Source organism: Triturus cristatus, chromosome 8 (genome assembly GCF_964204655.1).
Source record: "Triturus cristatus chromosome 8, aTriCri1.1, whole genome shotgun sequence".
Lineage (NCBI taxonomy): Eukaryota > Metazoa > Chordata > Amphibia > Caudata > Salamandridae > Triturus > Triturus cristatus.
Genome location: NC_140591.1, coordinates 22,129,734 through 22,152,468, shown reverse-complemented (window position 1 = coordinate 22,152,468; position 22,735 = coordinate 22,129,734). Strand labels below are relative to the sequence as shown.

Below are 22,735 nucleotides of genomic sequence, written 5' to 3'. Positions count from 1 at the left end.
ATATCCCGAAAGCAAGGGTGTGTCGTGCTTGACGCCAGAAGTCCCAGGGTCGCAGAAGTAGTTGACATGCTCTCAAGTGCTTTTCCAAAATCAGAGACAGGATGGAACTTGTAAAACTTCCCAAAAGACTTAACACCACATTTTATTGGCTATTTCGGTAGCAAATGCACGTTTAGGCTAGAGACACTTTCTTCTCATCAACCAACCAGACTTGGGGGCATGTTTATCATTATATCACGAAGCGCGTCGCCTGTAAGTGCTGCGCTGGGTGATAGGGAGGGGACCGGAATGCGCCATACTTAAAAGTTTATGGCACCTTCCTGACTTCTACCTGCGCTGGCAAACCATGCGCTTCCTAGCACCAACGCAAGCGCCCTTGTATGATGGCGCAACGGTGCCTACATTGTAAGCAAGATTGTTTGTGTGCAGGAAGGGACTCCGTTCTGCACAAAAACAATCCTCTGATGCATTTTCCTCTTTCTATGTATGCGGCAAAGCTCAGCACACATAGAGGAAAAAATGAGGAGAAATAACGATATTTCTCCGTGTTACACCTCACCTGGGGAGGCGCAGCCATTTTGGCGCTGCCCAAGTCTGTCACTTATGGAAAATCTGAAAATGCACAAAATCTATGGGCCCGATTCACAGAACTAATTTAAGACTAAATCCTAAACTTACTACCATTTCGGTATTCACAGAAGGCACTTACTCATTTTGGTATTCACAGAAGGCACTTACTCATTTTGGTATTCACAGAAGGCACTTACTCATTTTGGTATTCACAGAAGTTAGGCGTCCTAACTTTAGGACTCCTAAATGCCTTCTGTGAATACCGAAAGCCTTAAAATTAGGATTTTTCTCAGTTTAGGAGTTGTAAAGTTAGGAGTCCTAACCTTAGGACTCCTAAACTGAGAAAAATCCTAATTTTAAGGATTTCGGTATTCACAGAAGGCATTTAGGAGTCCTAAAGTTAGGAGTCCTAACTATACTACTACTAAACTGAGAAAAATCCTAATTTTAAGACTTTCGGTATTCACAGAAGGCATTTAGGAGTCCTAAAGTTAGGAGTCCTAACTATACTACTACTACTAAACTGAGAAAAATCCTAATTTTAAGACTTTCGGTATTCACAGAAGGCATTTAGGAGTCCTAAAGTTAGGAGTCCTAAACTTAGGACTCCTAAACTGAGAAAAATCCTAATTTTAAGGCTTTCGGTATTCACAGAAGGCATTTAGGAGTCCTAAAGTTAGGACTCCTAACTTCTGTGAATACCAAAATGAGTAAGTGCCTTCTGTGAATACCAAAATGGTAGTAAGTTTAGGATTTTGTCTTAAGTTAGTTCTGTGAATCAGGCCCCTAGTATGTTGGGTGGGAACACCCACGCACCACCCATATAACGCCTTCCAGGGGCATTGGAACGCAACGCAGTGATTTGCGCTGCGTTGCATTTCTCTGGATTTATCAAGGCACTCAAGGCTGCGCAGGGTGGCGTTGCGCGACTTGATGAACTGTATCTCAAGGGTTTGTCACTTATGCACCTCATTGCGTGGTGCAAAAGCAACCCAATCCTTGATAAATATGGCTGACAGTTTCCAAAGCGCTTTAACATTCAGGGTACTACCTAGCCTACAGAGCTCAGCTTGACCCAAACATCATGTTCAGCTCTTTCTGTCTGGCTTCGTGCAGCGACACTTTGAGCTTTCGATACTGACTTTGCACCTCAGGGCCACGTGCGCTCCAGATTGCTAAGTGAGGCTTCAGTGGAAACTTACTTGGAACCCCCAGTGTTTTAAAGTTGTCATTAGATCTACCTGTTCACTAGAGGAAGTTCAGGGTCAGTCTGGTGTGAGGTGAGATGTGTGATCTGAAAACTCAACCGTTGCACCCTTTGATTGCGTTGTCAGCCTCTGGAGAGCCGAGTGCTTTGCCACAAGGGTTTGCTATTGCATGAAATATTTTCTTAACATAAATGTAAGATTTTAAAGGTTTGTTTTTATTTCAATTTCGAAGTGTTTTCAAAGGGATTCTTCGCACCCGGGCACAAAGGTGCCTGCCGGATGTTTGGGTTCTGAAATGATACTGAAGGGCTCGGGGTCAGGTTGGAAACCCACCGACAGTCACAGTGAAGAAGAGCACATGTGACACTCCCACAGGGCATTCATTGATGGACTCACCTGGCAGCTGTGGGTCTGAGAGCGCCTGGACTGGCACCGGTGAACAGACTCCCCCACCTGGGGCTGGGTCCAAGCCCTTTCACTCCTCCCAGGGAAGGGCATTCATTCACCCGTCCATCCATTCATTCACCTGTCCATCCATTCACCCATCCATCCATCCATCCTTCCATCCATCCATGCTGCCATCAGTCCACTCTGCCATCCACCCCTTCATCCATCCATCCTGCTGTCTATCCATCCACCCTGCCATCCGTCCATCCACTGTCATCCATCCACCCATCCATCCACTCTGCCCTTCTTAGACTCATCCATTTACTCTGCCATCCATTCACACATCTTTCCACCCACCGACTCATCCATCCATCCCTTTACTCTGCCATTCATCCATCCAAGCATCTATCCAACCATCCTTTCACCCTTCCATCCTCCTGCTGATATTTACTACTACCGCTTTACATTTTGTCATCCATTTATTCAATTATTGCTGATTCTATCCATCTACTCTGCCTTCCATCCATCCATTAATTCACCCATCCATCCATTCATTCACCCGTCCATCCATTCACCCGTCCATCCATTCACCCATCCATCCATCCTTCCATCCATCCATGCTGCCATCAGTCCACCACGCCATCCACCCCTTCATGCATCCATCCTGCTCTCTATCCGTCATATCTGCCATCCATCCAACCAAACATCCATCTATCCAAGCATCTATCCATCCATCCTTACACCCTTCCATCCTCCTGCTGATATTCACATTTACAACTTTACATTTTGTCATCCATTTATTCAATTATTGCTGATCCTATCCATTCTCTCTGCCATCCATCCATTCATTCACCCGTTCATCCATCTATCCTTCCATCCATCCATGCTGCCATCAGTCTACTCTGCCATCCACCCCTTCATCCATCCATCCTGCTCTCTATCCATCAAATCTGCCACCCATCCAACCACACATCCATCCATTCATTCACCCGTCCATCCATTCACCCATCCATCTATCCTTCCATCCATCCATGCTGCCATCAGTCCACTCTGCCATCCACCCCTTCATCCATCCATCCTGCTTTCTATCCATCAAATCTGCCATTCATCTAACCCCACATCCATCCATTCATTCACCCGTCCATCCATTCACCCATCCATCTATCCTTCCATCCATCCATGCTGCCATCAGTCCACTCTGCCTTCCACCCCATCATCCTTCCATCTTGTTTATCCAACCCATTCATTGTTCTACACCCTCATTCATCAATCCACTCATCCATCATCTTACCCTTCCTTCTATTCACTATTCCTTCTTTTTTCCCCTTTTCTATTCACCCATCTCCCGCGCCTTCTAGCTCCTCTATTGCGGTCCTTTAGTGTTGATAATACTTTTGTCTGCCGAGCTGCAGACAGAAGAGGCCCATACAGAACCCACCCCCTGTGCATCTGCTAAAGAGGGGTTCAAGGCGCCCCTGTTTCCGGCTATAAGATAGCGCTTGAAGGTGTGTGTCTTCAGGGAGTCAAGTTAAGGGCAGCTGTCTCTGCCACGAGGGGGCAGTACGTGCGTTTGAAATAATAATTCGTCTCTTTTCTGCTCACAGGAAAGCTGGACATGTTCGTGGCTGGTTCTGGCACAGGTGGCACCATCACGGGCAATGGGCGGAAGCTGAAGGAGAAGTGCCCAGGCTGTAGGGTGAGTGGGCGGTGCCAGGCGGGGGCGTGGCTGCAGGCGTTGGGGTCCCGGAGATGACATTATCACCCTGGAAAATGTCCCGAGTGTGAGATGTGCAGCCAGTGCAGAGGCCTTGAAGTGTCTCTTGTCAGGTGTGAGATGCGCAGCCAGTGTAGAGGCCTTGAGGTGGCTCTAAGGTGCGAGATGCGCAGCCAGTGCAGAGGCCTTGAAGTGTCTCGTGTCAGGTGTGAGATGTGCAGCCAGTCTAGAGGTTATGCTGTGTCTCGTGTCAGGTGTGAGATGCGCCGCCAGTGCAGAGGCCTTGAGGTGTCTCTTGTCAGGTGTGAGATGTGCAGCCAGTCTAGAGGTCATGCAGTGTCTCGTGTCAGGTGTAAGATGCGCAGCCAGTGCACAGGCCTTGAGGTGTCTCTTGTCAGGTGTGAGATGCGCAGTGAGTGCAGAGGCCTTGAGGTGTCTCTTGTCAGGTGTGAGATGTGCAGCCAGTGCAGAGGCCTTGAGAAGTCTCTTGTCAGGTGTGCCGCCAGTCTAGAGGTATTAGGCGTCTCAGAGGCCTTGAGGTGTCTCTTGTCCGGTGTGACATGCGCAGCGAGTGCAGAGGGCTTGAGGTGTCTCTTGTCAGGTGTGAGATGCGCAGCCAGTGCAGAGGCCTCGAGGTGTCTCTTGTCAGGTGTGAGATGCGCAGCCAGTGCAGAGGCCTTGAGGTGTCTCTTGTCAGGTGTGAGATGCGCAGCCAGTGCAGAGGCCTTGAGGTGTCTCTTGTCAGGTGTGAGATGTGCAGCCAGTCTAGAGGTCATGCAGTGTCTCGTGTCAGGTGTAAGATGCGCAGCCAGTGCACAGGCCTTGCGGTGTCTCTTGTCAGGTGTGAGATGTGCAGCCAGTGCAGAGGCCTTGAGGTGTCTCTTGTCAGGTGTGAGATGCGCAGTGAGTGCAGAGGCCTTGAGGTGTCTCTTGTCAGGTGTGAGATGTGCAGCCAGTGCAGAGGCCTTGAGAAGTCTCTTGTCAGGTGTGCCGCCAGTCTAGAGGTATTAGGCGTCTCAGAGGCCTTGAGGTGTCTCTTGTCCGGTGTGACATGCGCAGCGAGTGCAGAGGGCTTGAGGTGTCTCTTGTCAGGTGTGAGATGCGCAGCCAGTGCAGAGGCCTCGAGGTGTCTCTTGTCAGGTGTGAGATGTGCAGCCAGTCTAGAGGCCATGCAGTGTCTCGTGTCAGGTGTGAGATGCGCAGCCAGTCCGGAGGCCTTGAGATGTCTCTTATCAGGTGTGAGATGTGCCGCCAGTGCAGAGGCCTTGGAGAGTCTCTTGCCAGTTGTGAGATGTGCAGCCAGTCTAGAGGCCATGCAGTGTCTCGTGTCAGGTGTAAGATGAGCAGTCAGTCCGGAGGCCTTGAGATGTCTCTTATCAGGTGTGAGATGCGCAGCCAGTGCAGAGGCCTTGAGGTGACTCTTGTCAGGTGTGAGATGTGCCGCCAGTGCAAAGGCCTTGAGGTGTCTCTTGTCAGGTGTGAGATGTGCAGCCCGTGCAGAGGCCTTGAGGTGTCTCTTGTCAGGTGTAAGATGTGCAGCCAGTGCAGAGGCCTTGAGGTGTCTCTTGGCAGGTGTGAGATGTGAGGCCAGTGCAGAGGCCTTGAGGTGTCTCTTGTCAGGTGTGATATGTGCCGGCCAATGCAGAGGCCTTGAGGTGTCTCTTGTCAGGTGTGAGATGCGCAGCCAGTGCAGAGGCCTTGAGATGTCTCTTATCAGGTGTGAGATGTGCAGCCAGTGCATAGGCCTTGAGGTGTCTCTTGTCAGGTGTGAGATGAGCAGCCAGTCTAGAGGCCATGCAGTGTCTTGTGTCAGGTGTAAGATGCGCAGTCAGTCCGGAGGCCTTGAGGTGTCTCTTGTCAGGTGTGAGATGCGCAGCCAGTGCAGAAGCCTTGGAGAGTCTCTTGCCAGTTGTGAGATGTGCAGCCAGTCTAGAGGCCATGCAGTGTCTCGTGTCAGGTGTAAGATGAGCAGTCAGTCCGGAGGCCTTGAGATGTCTCTTATCAGGTGTGAGATGCGCAGCCAGTGCAGAGGCCTTGAGGTGACTCTTGTCAGGTGTGAGATGTGCCGCCAGTGCAAAGGCCTTGAGGTGTCTCTTGTCAGGTGTAAGATGTGCAGCCCGTGCAGAGGCCTTGAGGTGTCTCTTGTCAGGTGTAAGATGTGCAGCCCGTGCAGATGCCTTGAGGTGTCTCTTGGCAGGTGTGAGATGTGAGGCCAGTGCAGAGGCCTTGAGGTGTCTCTTGTCAGGTGTGATATGTGCCGGCCAATGCAGAGGCCTTGAAGTGTCTCTTGTCAGGTGTGAGATGCGCAGCCAGTGCAGAGGCCTTGAGATGTCTCTTGTCAGGTGTGAGATGCACAGCCAGTGCAGAGGCCTTGAGGTGTCTCTTGTCAGGTGGGAGATGTGCAGCCAGTGCATAGGCCTTGAGGTGTCTCTTGTCAGGTGTGAGATGTGCAGCCAGTCTAGAGGCCATGCAGTGTCTCGTGTCAGGTGTAAGATGCGCAGTCAGTTCGGAGGCCTTGAGATGTCTCTTGTCAGGTGTGAGATTGCAGCCAGTGCAGAGGCCTTGAGGTGTCTCTTGTCAGGTGTGAGATGCGCAGCCAGTGCAGAGGCCTTGAGGTGTCTCTTGTCAGGTGTGAGATGTGCAGCCAGTCTAGAGGCCATGCAGTGTCTTGTGTCTCGTGTCAGGTGTGAGATGCGGTGCCAGTGCAGAGGCCTTGAGGTGTCTCTTGTCAGGTGTGAGATGTGCAGCCAGTGCAGAGGCCTTGAGGTGTCTCTTGTCAGGTGTGAGATGTGCAGCGAGTCTAGAGGCCATGCAGTGTCTCGTGTCAGGTGTGAGATGTGCAGCCAGTCTAGAGGCCATGCAGTGTCTCGTGTCAGGTGTGAGATGCGCAGCCAGTGCAGAGGCCTTGAGGTGTCTCTTGTCAGGTGTGAGATGCACAGCCAGTGCAGAGGCCTTGAGGTGTCTGTTGTCAGGTGTGACATGCGCAGCCAGTGCAGAGGCCTTGAGGTGTCTCTTGTCAGGTGTGAGATGTGAGGCCAGTGCAGAGGCCTTGAGGTGTCTCTTGTCAGGTGTGATATGTGCCGGCCAATGCAGAGGCCTTGAGGTGTCTCTTGTCAGGTGTGAGATGCGCAGCCAGTGCAGAGGCCTTGAGATGTCTCTTATCAGGTGTGAGATGTGTGAGCCAGTGCAGAGGGCTTGAGGTGTCTCTTGTCAGGTGTGAGATGCGCAGCCAGTGCAGAAGCCTTGGAGAGTCTCTTGCCAGTTGTGAGATGTGCAGCCTGTCTAGAGGCCATGCAGTGTCTCGTGTCAGGTGTAAGATGAGCAGTCAGTCCGGAGGCCTTGAGATGTCTCTTATCAGGTGTGAGATGCGCAGCCAGTGCAGAGGCCTTGAGGTGACTCTTGTCAGGTGTGAGATGTGCCGCCAGTGCAAAGGCCTTGAGGTGTCTCTTGTCAGGTGTGAGATGTGCAGCCCGTGCAGAGGCCTTGAGGTGTCTCTTGTCAGGTGTAAGATGTGCAGCCAGTGCAGAGGCCTTGAGGTGTCTCTTGGCAGGTGTGAGATGTGAGGCCAGTGCAGAGGCCTTGAGGTGTCTCTTGTCAGGTATGATATGTGCCGGCCAATGCAGAGGCCTTGAGGTGGCTCTAAGGTGTGAGATGTGCGGCCAGTGCAGAGGCCTTGAGGTGTCTCTTGTCAGGTGTGAGATATGCAGCCGGTGCAGAGGCCTTGAGGTGTCTCTTGTCAGGTGTGAGATGTGCGGCCAGTGCAGAGGCCTTGAGGTGGCTCTAAGGTGTGAGATGTGCGGCCAGTGCAGAGGCCTTGAGGTGTCTCTTGTCAGGTGTGAGATGTTACCAGTCCGTCATAGAGCCTTGCGGTGTCTCATGTCAGGTGTGAGATGTTACCAGTCCGTCATAGAGCCTTGCGGTGTCTCATGTCAGGTGTGAGATGTCACTAGTCCGTCATAGAGCCTTGAGGTGTCTCATGACAGGTGTGAGATGTCACCAGTCCGTCATAGAGCCTTGAGGTGTCTCATGTCAGGTGTGAGATGTCACCAGTCCGTCATAGGGCCTTGAGGTGTCTCATGACCGGTGTGGGATGTGCAGTGGGGGTTGCAGTGTTCAGCATTGTTGCCAGGGGTGGTTTCGGTTTCGGTGGGTCCTGTCCACGTGCCGGGGGTGTACATGACACAGCAGATCTCACACCCAAGTGGCCTGGGCCTCGCTTTCCTCACGGGGGAGGGGGGGGGGGGTCTTTGGTTCTCCCTCTGACCCGCCCTTGTTCTTGTTGCTTGTGTTTCTCTTTGCTGTTTGTCTTCTCGGTCTTTGCCTGTCTTACGTTTTTGTCGGTCGCCTCGTTGACCTGCGTCGTGTGTGTCTGCCTGTCTGCTCATGTTCGCTTGTTTGTTGGTCACCCTGTTAGGCTGGTGACTGCCTGGTATGTGCCTATCTGTCTGTCTCCTGCTTGTTGGTTGCCATGGTGACCTGTCTGGCCTGTGCCTACCTGTCGAGCTCCCTCTTGTTCGCTTGTTTATTTATTTATTTTAAAAGATGTTGTTTGTCAGTTGCCTACTGGCCTGTGCGGTCTCCCCCTGTCTGCTCTGTGTCTGTCTGTCTTGCTTGTGTGTTGGTCACCCAGTGACCTGCCTTGTCTGTGTCTGCCTGTCTGTCTGCCTGTTGTTCATTTGTTTTTAAATTGCCCAGTGACTGGCCTGGGTTCTCTCTCCCTGGTCTGTTTCTATCTGTCTGTCTGCCTGTTGCTTGTTAATGACCAGCCTGGTTGGTCTGTCTGTCTGTCTTGCTTATCTGATGGTCGCCCAGTGACCTGCCTGCTCTGTGTCTGTCTGTCTTTCTTGTTTGTCTGCTGCCCCAGTGACCTGCCTGATCTGTGTCTGTCTGTCTTTTTTTGTATGTCAATTCTTTATTGATTTGTTTCCCAAATAAAACAAATACTGATCAATAGTCAAGTAACAGTTCATAAACATAAAGTATTGATGATGTGTAGTAATATTGGCAGAATTTCCTAATAGCGGAAAAAGAATCGTTTCCCAAGTACCACAATGTCATACATAAGTAATCAGTCGCCTCAGCAATATATAAGTGTATGCAAAAAAGAATAGAAAATTAACAGAGATTTGAAACTTTATATAAACATGCCGCCGTCAATAATAGATTTCTACTAAGAGACACATTTGTCAAGACCCCAAAAAGGACCCAAATATAATTGAAAGGATGTAAGTTGTAGTTTAATTTATAAATCATTTTTACAAATGAAACCACTTTAAGCAGACCTTGGAGCCAAGAATGAATCTTTGGAATCACATTCGTCCTCCAAAAGAGTCACATCTTAACTTTGGCTGAACTGGGGGCAGCAGAGAGCCAGTACATGTGGGAGTGGAGATGGGGCGGCTCTGGAACTGGGAGCAGCAGGGGGCCTGTCCATGTGGAGTGGAGATGGGGCGGCTCTGGATTGTCATGTAAAAGTCATCCACGCTTTGAGACAGGGATACATGGACGAGAGTTCCTTCAAGTAATCTTCCATCTGAAACCGAAGTGCACGGATATTTGGACGATCCCACAATATTTGAATTATATCCTAAACTGGTGCTTTACATCTCCAGCAGAGGGCGCCAGGGCTGAGTTTGGCTGAGTACAATTCCGCCGGAGACCAAAGCCGGCATGTAAACTTTTGAAATAATTAGATTTAAACGGGAGTCTCGAAGCCCTCTGTTTTAGTTTTCCATTATAGTAATCCAATCTTTGTCCGTAAACTCAATTTGTAACCTTGAAGCCCACCAGAACCATAGATTGTTGGAGGCGTCAGAGGCAGGCCGAGCAGAGACCCCACCTCTGAAGTTTTTCCTCATGTGAATATAGTGAGCAGATGGGGACCGGGGAGTCGTACCATGATTGCTTGCCATGTTAAAGCAAGAGGCGATGAAAGGTGAGAGTATCTACTGAATTGTCACGGAGGAAGGCGACATTCTTGTTGTAAACTTTAGAATGGTTGAGAGAATGTTGTTGTGGTGTCTGTCTGTCTTGCTTGTTTGTCTGCCGCCCCTGTGACCTGCCTCCTCTGTGTCTGTCTGTCTGTCTTGCTAGTTTATCTTCTGCCCAGTGACTTGCCTGGTCTGTGTCTGCCTGTCTGTCTTGCTTGCTTGTCTGCTGCCCCTGTGACCTGCCTGGTCTGTGTCTGCCTGTCTGTCTTGCTTGCTTGTCTGCTGCCCCTGTGACCTGCCTGGTCTGTGTCTGCCTGTCTGTCTTGCTTGCTTGTCTGCTGCCCCTGTGACCTGCCTGGTCTGTGTCTGCCTGTCTGTCTTGCTTGTTTGTCTGCTGCCCCTGTGACCTGCCTGGTCTGTGTCGATCTGCCTGTCTCTCTGCCTGTTGTTCGCTTATATGTCCCTCACCCATTGGCTGGCTTGACTTTCACCTCCGCCCACTCTCCCCTCTCTCCAGATCATCGGAGTGGATCCCGAGGGGTCCATCGTGGCCCTGCCCCCGGAGATGAACAAGAACGGGCTGCAGAAGTTCATCGTTGAAGGCATCGGCCATGACTACATCCCAACAGTGCTGGACCGATCCGTGAGTGACTGACAGCACCCTGGGCCAATGGCCTCCTGCCAACACAGCCCGATCCGTGAGTGACTGACAGTGCCGTGGGCCAATGGCCTCCTGCCAACACCGCCCCGACCAGCGAGTCACTGACAGTGCCCTGGGCCAGTAGCATCTTGTCAACATAGACCTGGTCCGTGAGTCACTGATAGCACCCTGGGCCGGAGGCCTCCTGCCAACACAGCCCCGATCCGAGAGTGATTGACAGCGCACTGGGCCAATGACCGCCTGTCAACACAGCCCGATCCGCGAGTGACTGGCAGTGCCCTGGGCCAATGGCCTCCAATCAAGACACTCCCAGTCCATGAGTCACTAACAGTGCCCTGGGCCAGTGGCCTCCTGTCAACACAGCCCCGATCCATGAGTGACTGACAGCACCCTGGGCCAATGGCCTCCTGCCAACACAGCCACGATCTGTGAGTGATTGACAGCGCACTGGGCCAATGGCCTCCTGTCAACGCAGACCAATCCGTGAGTGACAGGCAGTGCCCTGGGCCAATGGCCTCCTCTCAACACAGTCCTGGTCGATGAGTCACTAACAGTGCCCTGGGCCAGTGGCCTCCTGTCAACATAGCCCCGGTCCATGAGTCACTGACAGCGCCCTGGGCCAATGGCCTCTTGTCAACACAGCCCGATCCATGAGTGACTGACAGCGACCTGGGCCAATGGCCTCCCGTCAACACAGCCCTGGTCCCCGGGTCACTGACTGCACCCAAGGCCAATGGCCTCCTCTCAACACAGCCCCGATCCGTGAGTCACTGACAGCGCCCTGGGCCAGTGACCTCCTGCCAACACAGCCCCGCTCCGCGAGTCACTAACAGCGCCCTTTGGCAAATGGCCCCCTTTCAACATAGGCCTGATCTGCAAGTCATTTACAGCTCCCTGGGCCAGTGGTCTCCTGTCAACACAACCCTGGTCCGTGAGTCAATGACAGCGCCCTGGGCCAGTGGCCTCCTGTCAACACAACCCTGGTCCGTGAGTCAATGACAGTGCCCTGGGCCAGTGGTCTCCTGTCAACACAGCCCGATCCGTGAGTCATTTACAGCGCCCTGGGCCAGTGGCCTCCTGTCAACTCAACACAGCCTCGACGAACAGTGCAGTCACAAGCAAAGATGAGAAGAAAATAATCAATTTATGCAAATTCAGGATAAAATACCCAATTTAGGAGCAAAAGTTAAAACACACGCACACCCCAGATGTGGGTACCTAAGTTGGTCATTTAAACCAGTGATTTAAAATGTGCTCTTCTCTTGACTAGCAAAAAAGGTTTGGCTTCTAAATTCAAAGTGTCCCCCCCCCCAGGCAACCCTCCATCTTGTGGCTCACCTCCTGGTATTCCTTTCATAGACTGTCTCAGTAAGATCAACAAGCATTGGCAATGCCAATAGGTCTGGCTTATGAATCCACTGACAAACCAGATCTTAAAATCCATGTAGGTTATAGACACCCTCCTCCCATCTTTGCTGCTGCCAGAGAGGAATGCCATACATTTTTCACTTATCTAAGACACTTTCATAGCATTCCAAAGTCATGTTCGTGCCCCTGAAAGTTCAAGCTCAGGCGGCTGGATAAATAAAATGATTACAGCTGTGTGGTGGGCAAGAACTTTTTTGTGGAAGTACACATCATCTGCTAAACGTCTCCTGCTGTCGGGTCCCAGTCATGAAACATCTCCTGCTGTCGGGTCCCAGTCATGAAACATCTCCTGCTGTTGGGTCCCAGTCATGAAACATCTCCTGCTGTCGGGTCCCAGTCATGAAACATCTCCTGCTGTCGGGTCCCAGTCATGAAACAGCTCCTGCTCACGGGTCTCAGTCTCTAGACCTCTTTTGCGCTGGGGGCCACAGTCAACAGATCTCTCTTGCTCTGGGGGTCTTGGCCAATAGACCTCTCTATTGGTCACTAGATGTCTCTTGCTATCGAGGTCTGCTTTGTGGTCCCAGTCAGTAGACTTCTGCTCTGCTCTGGAGATCTCGGTCACTAGAGATCTCGATCACTAGGCCTCTGCTGCTCTGGGGGTCTCATCACTAGACCTGTCCTGCTCTGGGGGTCTCGGTCACTAGACCTGTCCTGCTCTGGGGGTCTTGGTCACTAGGCCTCTGCTGCTCTGGGGGTCTCATCACTAGACCTGTCCTGCTCTGGGGGTCTCGGTCACTAGACATGTCCTGCTCTGGGGGTCTCGGTCACTAGACCTCTCCTGCTCTGGGGGTCTTGGTCACTAGACCTCAGCTGCTCTGGGGGTCTCGGTCACAAGACCTCAGCTGCTCTGGGGGTCTCGGTCACTAAACCTGTCCTGCTCTGGGGCTCTTGGTCACTGGTTCTCTCTTGCTGTGGGTGTCTCGGTCACTAGACCTCAGCTGTTCTGGGGGTCTTGGTCACTAGACCTCAGCTGTTCTGGGGGTCTTGGTCACAAGACCTCAGCTGCTCTGGGTGTCTGGGTCACTCGACCTCTCCTGCTCTGGGGGTCTTGGTCACTAGACCTCAGCTGCTCTGGGGGTCTCGGTCACTAGACCTCAGCTGCTCTGGGGGTCTTGGTCACTAGACCTCAGCTGCTCTGGGGGTCTCGGTCACTAGACCTCAGCTGCTCTGGGGGTCTTGGTCACTAGACCTCAGCTGCTCTGGGGGTCTTGGTCACTAGACCTCAGCTGCTCTGGGGGTCTTGGTCACTAGACCTCAGCTGCTCTGGGGGTCTCGGTCACTAGACCTCAGCTGCTCTGGGGGTCTTGGTCACTAGACCTCAGCTGCTCTGGGGGTCTTGGCCACTGGTTCCCTCTTGCTGTGGGTGTCCTAGTCACTAGACCTCTGCTGCTCTGGAGCTCTTAGTCACTGGTTCTCTCTTGCTGTAGGTGTCTCGGTCTCTAAACATCTTCTGCTCTGGGGGCATTCGGTCACTTGACCTTGCCTGCTCTTGGGTCACCCAGAAACACCCTTCCCTACCTTGCATCTGTACTAGGCCACTGATGTAGAAAGTGTGGCAGTGACCCATATGCACAAAAGGACATTGGGCGTTTTGCCTCTTGTTGAGTTAATAAAGTTTCCATAATTAGGATGCCCTGGACCCCTCACATTCTGGGCCATGGTGGCACTGCACCTGTTGCACTATTGTTAGCTAGCTCCCTGCACCATGCTTTATTTGAATGAATAACCTTCTCAGCTGTGTGTCTTGTGCACACCCAAGTCTGAGTTGATTCCTTTTCCTCCCCAGGTGGTGGATCAGTGGTACAAGGTCAGCGACAAAGACTCCTTCCTCATGGCACGGCGGATGATCCGGGAGGAGGGCATCTTGTGTGGTGAGTACCAACCAGCAGTGGCATCAAAGAGCAGTGGCACAGAGTGAAACGAAAACTGTGGAAGGCGAGGGACGTCCACAACTGAGGTGTCTCACCAGGGGAAGTGTGCCAATGTCAGTGTGCCAGACCTTGACTGGTACTGAGGGGTCTCACCCAAGGGAAGCATGCCAATGGCAGTGTGCCAACCCATAACTGGTACTGAGGGGTCTCACCCAAGGGAAGCATGCCAATGGCAGTGTGCCAGATCATAACTGGTACTGAGGGGTTTCACCCAAGGTAAGCATGCCAATGGGCAGTGTGCCGAACCCATAACTGGTACTGAGGGGTCTCACCCCGTGAAGGCCACCTACATCTTACCTACTCAAAAGAGGCCAGTGTGGAGAGCGCCAGACCAGGACTGCTACTGAGGTGTCTCACTCAAGGGAGGGGGGAGAGACAGACTGTACCTGGTGCTGAGGTGTCTCACCCAAGCGAAGGATATCAATGGAGAGAGGCAGACCATAACTGGGAATGAGGGGTCTCACCCCAGGGAAGTGTACCAATGTGGAGATGGGCAGACCATGCCTGATGCTGAGAGGTTCACTCAAGGGAAGGGAATCAAGGGTAGAGGGGGAGACCATGCCTGATGCTGAGAGGTTCACTCAAGGGAAGGGAATCAAGGGTAGAGGGGGAGACCATGCCTGATGCTGAGAGGTTCACTCAAGGGAAGGGAATCAAGGGTAGAGGGGGAGACCATGCCTGGTGCTGAGAGGTTCACTCAAGGGAAGGGAATCAAGGGTAGAGAGGGAGACCATGCCTGATGCTGAGAGGTTCACTCAAGGGAAGGGAATCAAGAGTAGAGGGGGAGACCATGCCTGATGCTGAGAGGTTCACTCAAGGGAAGGGAATCAAGGGTAGAGAGGGAGACCATGCCTGATGCTGAGAGGTTCACTCATGGGAAGGGAATCAAGGGTAGAGAGGGAGACCATGCCTGATGCTGAGAGGTTCACTCAAGGGAAGGGAATCAAGGGTAGAGAGGGAGACCATGCCTGATGCTGAGAGGTTCACTCAAGGGAAGGGAATCAAGGGTAGAGAGGGAGACCATGCCTGATGCTGAGAGGTTCACTCAAGGGAAGGGAATCAAGGGTAGAGGGGGAGACCATGCCTGATGCTGAGAGCTTCACTCAAGGGAAGGGAATCAAGGGTAGAGGGGCAGACCATGCCTGATGCTGAGAGGTTCACTCAAGGGAAGGGAATCAAGGGTAGAGAGGGAGACCATGCCTGATGCTGAGAGGTTCACTCAAGGGAAGGGAATCAAGGGTAGAGAGGGAGACCATGCCTGATGCTGAGAGGTTCACTCAAGGGAAGGGAATCAAGGGTAGAGAGGGAGACCATGCCTGGTGCTGAGAGGTTCACTCAAGGGAAGGGAATCAAGGGTAGAGAGGGAGACCATGCCTGATGCTGAGAGGTTCACTCAAGGGAAGGGAATCAAGGGTAGAGAGGGAGACCATGCCTGATGCTGAAAGGTTCACTCAAGGGAAGGGAATCAAGGGTAGAGGGGGAGACCATGCCTGCTGCTGAGAGGTTCACTCAAGGGAAGGGAATCAAGGGTAGAGGGGGAGACCATGCCTGATGCTGAGAGGTTCACTCATGGGAAGGGAATCAAGGGTAGAGGGGGAGACCATGCCTGATGCTGAGAGGTTCACTCAAGGGAAGGGAATCAAGGGTAGAGGGGGAGACCATGCCTGATGCTGAGAGGTTCACTCAAGGGAAGGGAATCAAGGGTAGAGAGGGAGACCATGCCTGATGCTGAGAGGTTCACTCAAGGGAAGGGAATCAAGGGTAGAGGGGGAGACCATGCCTGATGCTGAGAGGTTCACTCAAGGGAAGGGAATCAAGGGTAGAGAGGGAGACCATGCCTGATGCTGAGAGGTTCACTCAAGGGAAGGGAATCAAGGGTAGAGAGGGAGACCATGCCTGATGCTGAGAGGTTCACTCAAGGGAAGGGAATCAAGGGTAGAGGGGGAGACCATGCCTGATGCTGAGAGGTTCACTCAAGGGAAGGGAATCAAGGGTAGAGAGGGAGACCATGCCTGATGCTGAGAGGTTCACTCATGGGAAGGGAATCAAGGGTAGAGGGGGAGACCATGCCTGATGCTGAGAGGTTCACTCAAGGGAAGGGAATCAAGGGTAGAGAGGGAGACCATGCCTGATGCTGAGAGGTTCACTAAAGGGAAGGGAATCAAGGGTAGAGGGGGAGACCATGCCTGGTGCTGAGAGGTTCACTCAAGGGAAGGGAATCAAGGGTAGAGAGGGAGACCATGCCTGATGCTGAGAGGTTCACTCAAGGGAAGGGAATCAAGGGTAGAGGGGGAGACCATGCCTGGCACAAGCGGGTCTCTTTCTAGGGAAGTGAACTAATATGGCGAGAGGCAGACCATGACTCATGCTGAAGGCTGCCAAAACAGAGAGAGGGAGACCTTGACCGGTGCTGTAGGGTCTCACTCAGTAAGGTGGCCACTATAGACCATGTTGTAGAGGTTCAGTGGATGAACCATTGTGTTGCGTCTCTCCCAAGAACGCAGTAGGTATTTACCGAAGTGTGGAAAGTTCATACCTCCAAGATTGCTTTTCAGTGGAAGCTGGTAATTGCTATTGTAGATCAATAACAGAATATAGTATCAGAAACAAAACTATCGTGTGGACAGAATGTCATGTCAAAAATATGGAAGACCAAAATATTGAGAAGGTGAGTGCAGATAGGGGAGTGTAGATTCACTATATTTAACTCCACATCTACATATCACCAAGGTACATATATGTGGAGTTATATATCATAAAACGTTGCTTACCAATAGAAAATTACCTTCACAATAATTTTGTCCTCAATGTTCTTGACACAATATTTGCCCCACAATAGTTCTGTTTTCGGTATTCTGTCTAAACACCTGCTATTGTAAGGTCATAATCACCCCAATTTATTTTCGGGGGTAGCTGATCTAGACTTTTGAAGCATTTGTCTGAGAGCTGGAGGGAGAGGGAGCAATGGGTGAGGTGATCATCTTTACTGCTTGAGCTCTGACCCTCCAAGTGCGGTACTTTGGGGACCATTTAGCAACTGCTAAATGTAGCTTTGAAGTGTGACCTTTTCATGCCTAGCATCCTCAAGGCCATCAAAATGAGCCAGCTTAGGTATTTTGTGCATGTGCATTTCCCAGGGCAGTCCTATATTATGTCTGATGTCTCTTGTACAGAGTGTATTCCATTGTTTATTCTGGTTGGTTGGGTGTTTAGAACGTGCCCTGATAGTTCCGACAACTCAGGAATCACAGCAACGAAACCCGGAAATACTTTAATGACATTGTCTGTGTAGACAGCATCTTTATAAGTGTTGATTCCAAGCTTGATCCTGTCGAATGTTGGCAGGTGGGGTTACTGGGTAAGAATGATCACGAACGGGGAGAAGGAAGGACGGCCATGTCCTTTGGTGTAGATCATTGAAATGATGGCAACACCATTAACTCTAACCATTGCTTTGGACTGTAAAATAACTATAAAAGATTTACATATACAGATAATTCTAAGGGTTTACAGGAAATGTAGCTGTCATTTGGTAAACTTGAGAGTGGTAATGGACCTACGACACACGAATGGCACAGTTTAGCTAGCTAGCCTGGTGAACAAGAACTGTCTGAAACATACGAGAACCGTGCACTTGTTGTACACTCTAGGCCTAATATAACATTTATATTAGAGTTTTAAAGCAGCATTCATATTAACTACTGATGTACAGAACACATAGTCAATTTAATATCGAGAGAACAGTGTGGCATAGAGTCTATCTCTTTACAAGCCTTTAACATGTCCATGGTTATGGCTAGAAAATATACATACTAACAGGAGTGGATTTTGCAACAGGTTTAGGAGTTTGTAGATAAAGATCCTTGGACAAATAAAAGATCTTAGTCAAGTTGAGGATTCTTAGTGAAGGTAAAGACTCTCAGTCATGTTACAGATCCTTAGTCACGTTAAAAATCCTTGGTTATGTTTAAAATGCTAGGTCAAGTTTAAAACTCTAGGTCACGTTAATGATCCTTGGTCAAGTTAAAGATTCTAGGTCAAGTTAAAGATCCTAGGTCAAGTTAAATATCCTAGGCAAAGTTTAAAATCCTAGGTCTGGTTTAGGGGTGGGCGTAACTCACAGAGTTTTACTCCGTGGAATTATGCAGTTACCTAAAAACTCCATGAGATTCTGTGGAGTTCCGCAAGTGATGGAGTTTGAGTCTGTTGTGTTGCTTGCACTGATTTTTAGGACCAGGACCTTGTCCCACGCTATTAAATCAGTGAAATCAGTGCAAATTAGACCATGTGGTACGCCAGAGGACACTGCTCTTTCTATCACTTGAGTAAATTTTCTACTTGAGCGGCAGCTTTCGCAACACAAGCAGCAACTTTCTCAACACGAGTGGTAGAGACCTGCCTTGACCGCCAGCTTTGAGAAATCTCATCGGGAGGCGGTTTAGAGCGTGTTTTTTCTTGATTGCTAACTTGACATTGGTGAGCCGCACACAATGATAAATTTGCCATACAGCAGTGGGCGGAGTTTTTGCCAAACTCCACGTACCAAACAGAGCACGGAGTGGGCAAAACTCTGCAAACTTCATCGGAGTAGCGGAGTTTACCGCCCACCCCTAGTCATGTTAAAGATCTTTGGTCAAGTTAAAAATTCTAGATCTTGGGGCTAGTTAAAGATCCTTGATAAAGTTAAAGATTCTAGGTTAAGTTAAAGAACCTTGGTCAAGTTTAAGATCCTAGATCAAGTTAACGATCCATACTTTTTTATGCCTTCTACACTTCCTGGGGTATAGGCCATCAATCAGGACTCTCCAGCCATCTCTGTCCTGTGCTTTTCTTTCAGTCTGACTCCAGGTGTAACCCGTCAGCCTTGAGGCCTTGATGCCAGGTGTTTCTTGGCCTTCCTCTTTTCCTTTTCCCTTGAGGGTTCCAGGTGAGGGCTTCTCTGGTGGTGTTTGATGTGGGCTTGCCGTGGGTTTAACCTATCCAGCCCAGCATCTTTTCATGATTTCTCCACGAGCAGCGAGTTGCAAAGTCTGCTGCAATATGTCGTTGTTGCTGATGGTATTTGGTCAACAAATTTGGAGGATTTTCCTCAGACAAGTGTTGATGAAGGTCTGAACTTTGTTCGTGAGACAGCCCAAGCGGCAGCGTAGATTAAAAAATACAACCTTGCCCTGCTTACCTTGCCCTGCTTGGCAGAGACCATATGGACACAGTTCAGACAGATAAGACTGGTTCCAGGAGGAATATTGCTGTATTCTGTACACGAGGAAGAGAACGACCCACATGGACGCTAACACCAGCAGCCAAAAGAGCTCTGACAGGATGGGAAGCCCACGGTTCCAGAATCATCACCGGGTCCTTCTGCACATAGAAAAAAAAGGATCAACATGAATGCGCCGAACGGGGAACGGACTTCTGCTCCTTGCTTATTTTTGATTCCTGACATCGCCGTGAGGGGAACGGCTCCTGCCTTCACTGTGTCATCGCTGCTCCTGCTGCGAGGGTAGCGGCTGAGGGGCTGAACTACCATCCTCAGCAGGCAGTGGGAGTCGCTTGCTGGGGACGTCATCGTAGCGCCCGGAGGTGCTTATCAACTGAGCAGCTCACCCGCAGCGCGGGACGCGCTTACAGCCGAACAGGGAACAGACTTCTGCTCTTTGCTTATTTTTGATTCCTGACATCGCCGTGAGGGGAACGGCTCCTGCATTCACTGTGTCATCGCTGCTCCTGCTGCGAGGGTAGCGGCTGAGGGGCTGAACTACCATCCCCAGCAGGCAGTGGGAGTCGCTTGCTGGGAATGTCATCGTAGCGCCCAGAGGTGCTTATCAGCTGAGCAGCTCACCCGCAGTGCGGGACGTGCGTGGGCGCGCCCGGGTGAAGCACATTCCAATGGCGGGCCCATCCGCGCCCATCTGAGCCAGACTGAGGCCGGGCTGGGCCACCTCCTTAAGAACATGGTTGCGGTTTCATCATAAGACGCTAACGGGAACAGCTGTGGTATTGACATTGTCATATTACGTTACACTTCTGCAACTATACTTTGTCCATCATGATTAAGAGGAAAACAGGACAGGGTGCGGCAGGAACTCTGGACGCTTTTTTACAGAGGGCAGAATCTGTCCTAATTAAGGAGATCCAACTTACAGAACGCAGGCTATCACTTGAACCTCTCCCTTCTCAAAATAGACTTTCCATGACACCATTACTAGTCGAATCTAATTTAATGACCACTCATGAGGCAGATTCTTTTCATGGTAGTTCGTCACTTCGACAAGACCCAGGCTATGTGATAGACGATTCTCCTTCTATTCCCTCGCCTAGCATCGATCAAAGCCCTGCGAGGCCCAAAGTTAATACTAGAGGTCAGAAAGCCAAAGCAAGTATAACTCACACGGGTGATCCCCCCAAAAATAGAAAGAGTCGTGGTCCATGTAAACAGAACAAACCTGTGCAAAAAACAAATGGGAAGAAATTTAGAACCCCTGTAGATCCAAGTGGACATAATGAAGGCCCCTCTAGTGCCACTAACATCATCCCTCTTACTACGACTGGAAAGATTGTGGATAGCAATCTCGAGGAGAATTTTTGGGGTCGACTAGAGACAATGATAACAGTGTTACTGGATCCAATCTTACAAAAAATATCAATGGTGGAAACCAGGCTTGCCAAGGTGGAAGAGCTGGTAAGCTGTAAACCATTGGTCCCCCCTGCCACTAACCCTAAGTTCAATTCAGCCCCGCCAAATAATAGGGTGATGAGTAGCGAGTATGGCCAAGTTGTGAGTTTCCCTGAACCTAGACAAGTGCAAGTTAGGAGTCCTTCTGGTGATAATACTCCTAGTACTTCTCGCAACTCTATTCAACCCGGACATCTTCCCAAAACATGTCACTCAATCCCAGAACCTAGCAATGCAGCCAACTTAGAAAGTGGCGCATTAGGTGATAGGCAGCCAGGACAAAATGAAGTTAATGACTTTGAGAGAGGTCCTAAATTACCCGGTCACCGAGATAGGCCCACAAAATCCCCACAAAACTTAAACTTGCCCCCTGAAGCAACCCCTTATACGATTATTCTGACAAACGTACCCCCCTTACCAAATAACGCCTTAGAACATTGATCGACTCTGAGGAATAAGTCTTTATACTTCCTCGGCCTAAGGACCGGCATTACTAATTTTCTTTTTTCTGATTTTGAAATGGTAAGGAGAATAGGGTGGGTGGGCACCTCGGCAAAAACTTCAAGTGGTGATTGCGTTGTGTTAACCTTTGGTTCGACATCTTTGGTGCGCGCAATTCTGGATAGGGGAAGTACTGGGTCTTTTAACCCTAATGACATCAATATTCTCCCCCTTGGTTACTTTTATCAACCACCAAAACACTTTAATTTTTGCTGGCCACCACTCGAAGGAGGTGATCATAGAGGGAATAGGGAGTCTATATTCTGGATTCCCATGAGTAATCGATTTGATGCATTGAACCAGTTGGAAGATGTTTACTGACTGGCTCCGGGACCTTATCCTCAATCCAACTTGGAACTTGATTCCCCCGAAAGTAAGAGCAAGTTTGGACTAATTAGGGTCTTTTATTCCCCCTAATGGCTGTCAAAGGGAAGAGGATTTGGGGAAGATAGCTTTAATCACGAATATACTTCCTAACCCTGTGGATAGCTTAAATGTACCACAGCTACCCCACGACGCAGTCGAGGACCCATTAGGGCTAGTAACCCCCACACCTTCCTCTGATGGTGATAAATCTGCCCTCTGTCATATCGCATCATGGAATGTGGCTGGCATTCGGTCAAAGCTAAGTAATCACTTGGTCGAAAGAGGTGGTCCATATGAAGGGGTTTAGAACTCATCACATTCCAACAATAGACGGTCTGAGTGGGAGGGCCAAGGGTGGTCTTTGCACTTATATATCGAGTGCTTTGAAGATAAAGGAAATAACGATGTGTGCTAACGACCACTGTTTCCAAATACTTACATTGGACATTGATGCAAAACATTGCCTAGTTTTAACCAATTTTTACAATAATATTCCCCAAGCCGAAGTAGGAACTGTTATTAAGAATATTACAGCCCGATTTAAATCCATCAGCAGAAGTAAGGCGAAAGAAATGATAATGCTATTGGCAGGTGATTTTAATTCGGCGCTTTTTTCTTGAGTTGGGATTTGTAAATGATTTGTGTCCAACACCTGTCTCTATGCCTTGGACTTTCAACGGTCGGGGTTTATTCTCCACCACAGACTGTCCATCACCTGTCTCTGTGCCTTGGACTTTCAACGGTCGGGGTTTATTCTCCACCATAGACTGTCCATCACCTGTCTCTGTGCCTTGGACTTTCAACGGTCGGGGTTTATTCTCCACCACAGACTGTCCGACACCTGTCTCTATGCCTTGGACTTTCAACGGTCGGGGTTTATTCTCCACCGTAGACTGTCCAACACCTGTCTCTATGCCTTGGACTTTCAACGGTCGGGGTTTATTCTCCACCATAGACTGTCCGACACCTGTCTCTGTGCCTTGGACTTTCAACGGTCGGGGTTTATTCTCCACCATAGACTGTCCATCACCTGTCTCTGTGCCTTGGACTTTCAACGGTCGGGGTTTATTCTCCACCATAGACTGTCCGACAACTGTCTCTGTGCCTTGGACTTTCAACGGTCGGGGTTTATTCTCCACCATAGACTGTCCGACACCTGTCTCTATGCCTTGGACTTTCAACGGTCGGGTTTATTCTCCACCATAGACTGTCCGACACCTGTCTCTATGCCTTGGACTTTCAACGGTCGGGGTTTATTCTCCACCATAGACTGTCCATCACCTGTCTCTGTGCCTTGGACTTTCAACGGTCGGGGTTTATTCTCCACCATAGACTGTCCATCACCTGTCTCTGTGCCTTG

At 50.3% G+C, this 22,735-nt stretch overlaps 1 protein-coding gene across 1 annotated transcript in view; it reads left to right on the top strand.

Annotated features, from left to right (window-relative positions):
* LOC146799863 (cystathionine beta-synthase-like) overlaps positions 1–22,735 on the top strand; it is a 173,907-nt gene that overhangs the window by 111,494 nt on the left and 39,678 nt on the right. The window contains exons 8-10 of the mRNA XM_085620758.1: positions 3,770–3,861; positions 10,327–10,452; positions 13,688–13,772. Coding sequence (XP_085476884.1) covers positions 3,770–3,861; positions 10,327–10,452; positions 13,688–13,772 — 303 coding nt within the window. The remainder of the gene's footprint in view (positions 1–3,769; positions 3,862–10,326; positions 10,453–13,687; positions 13,773–22,735) is intronic.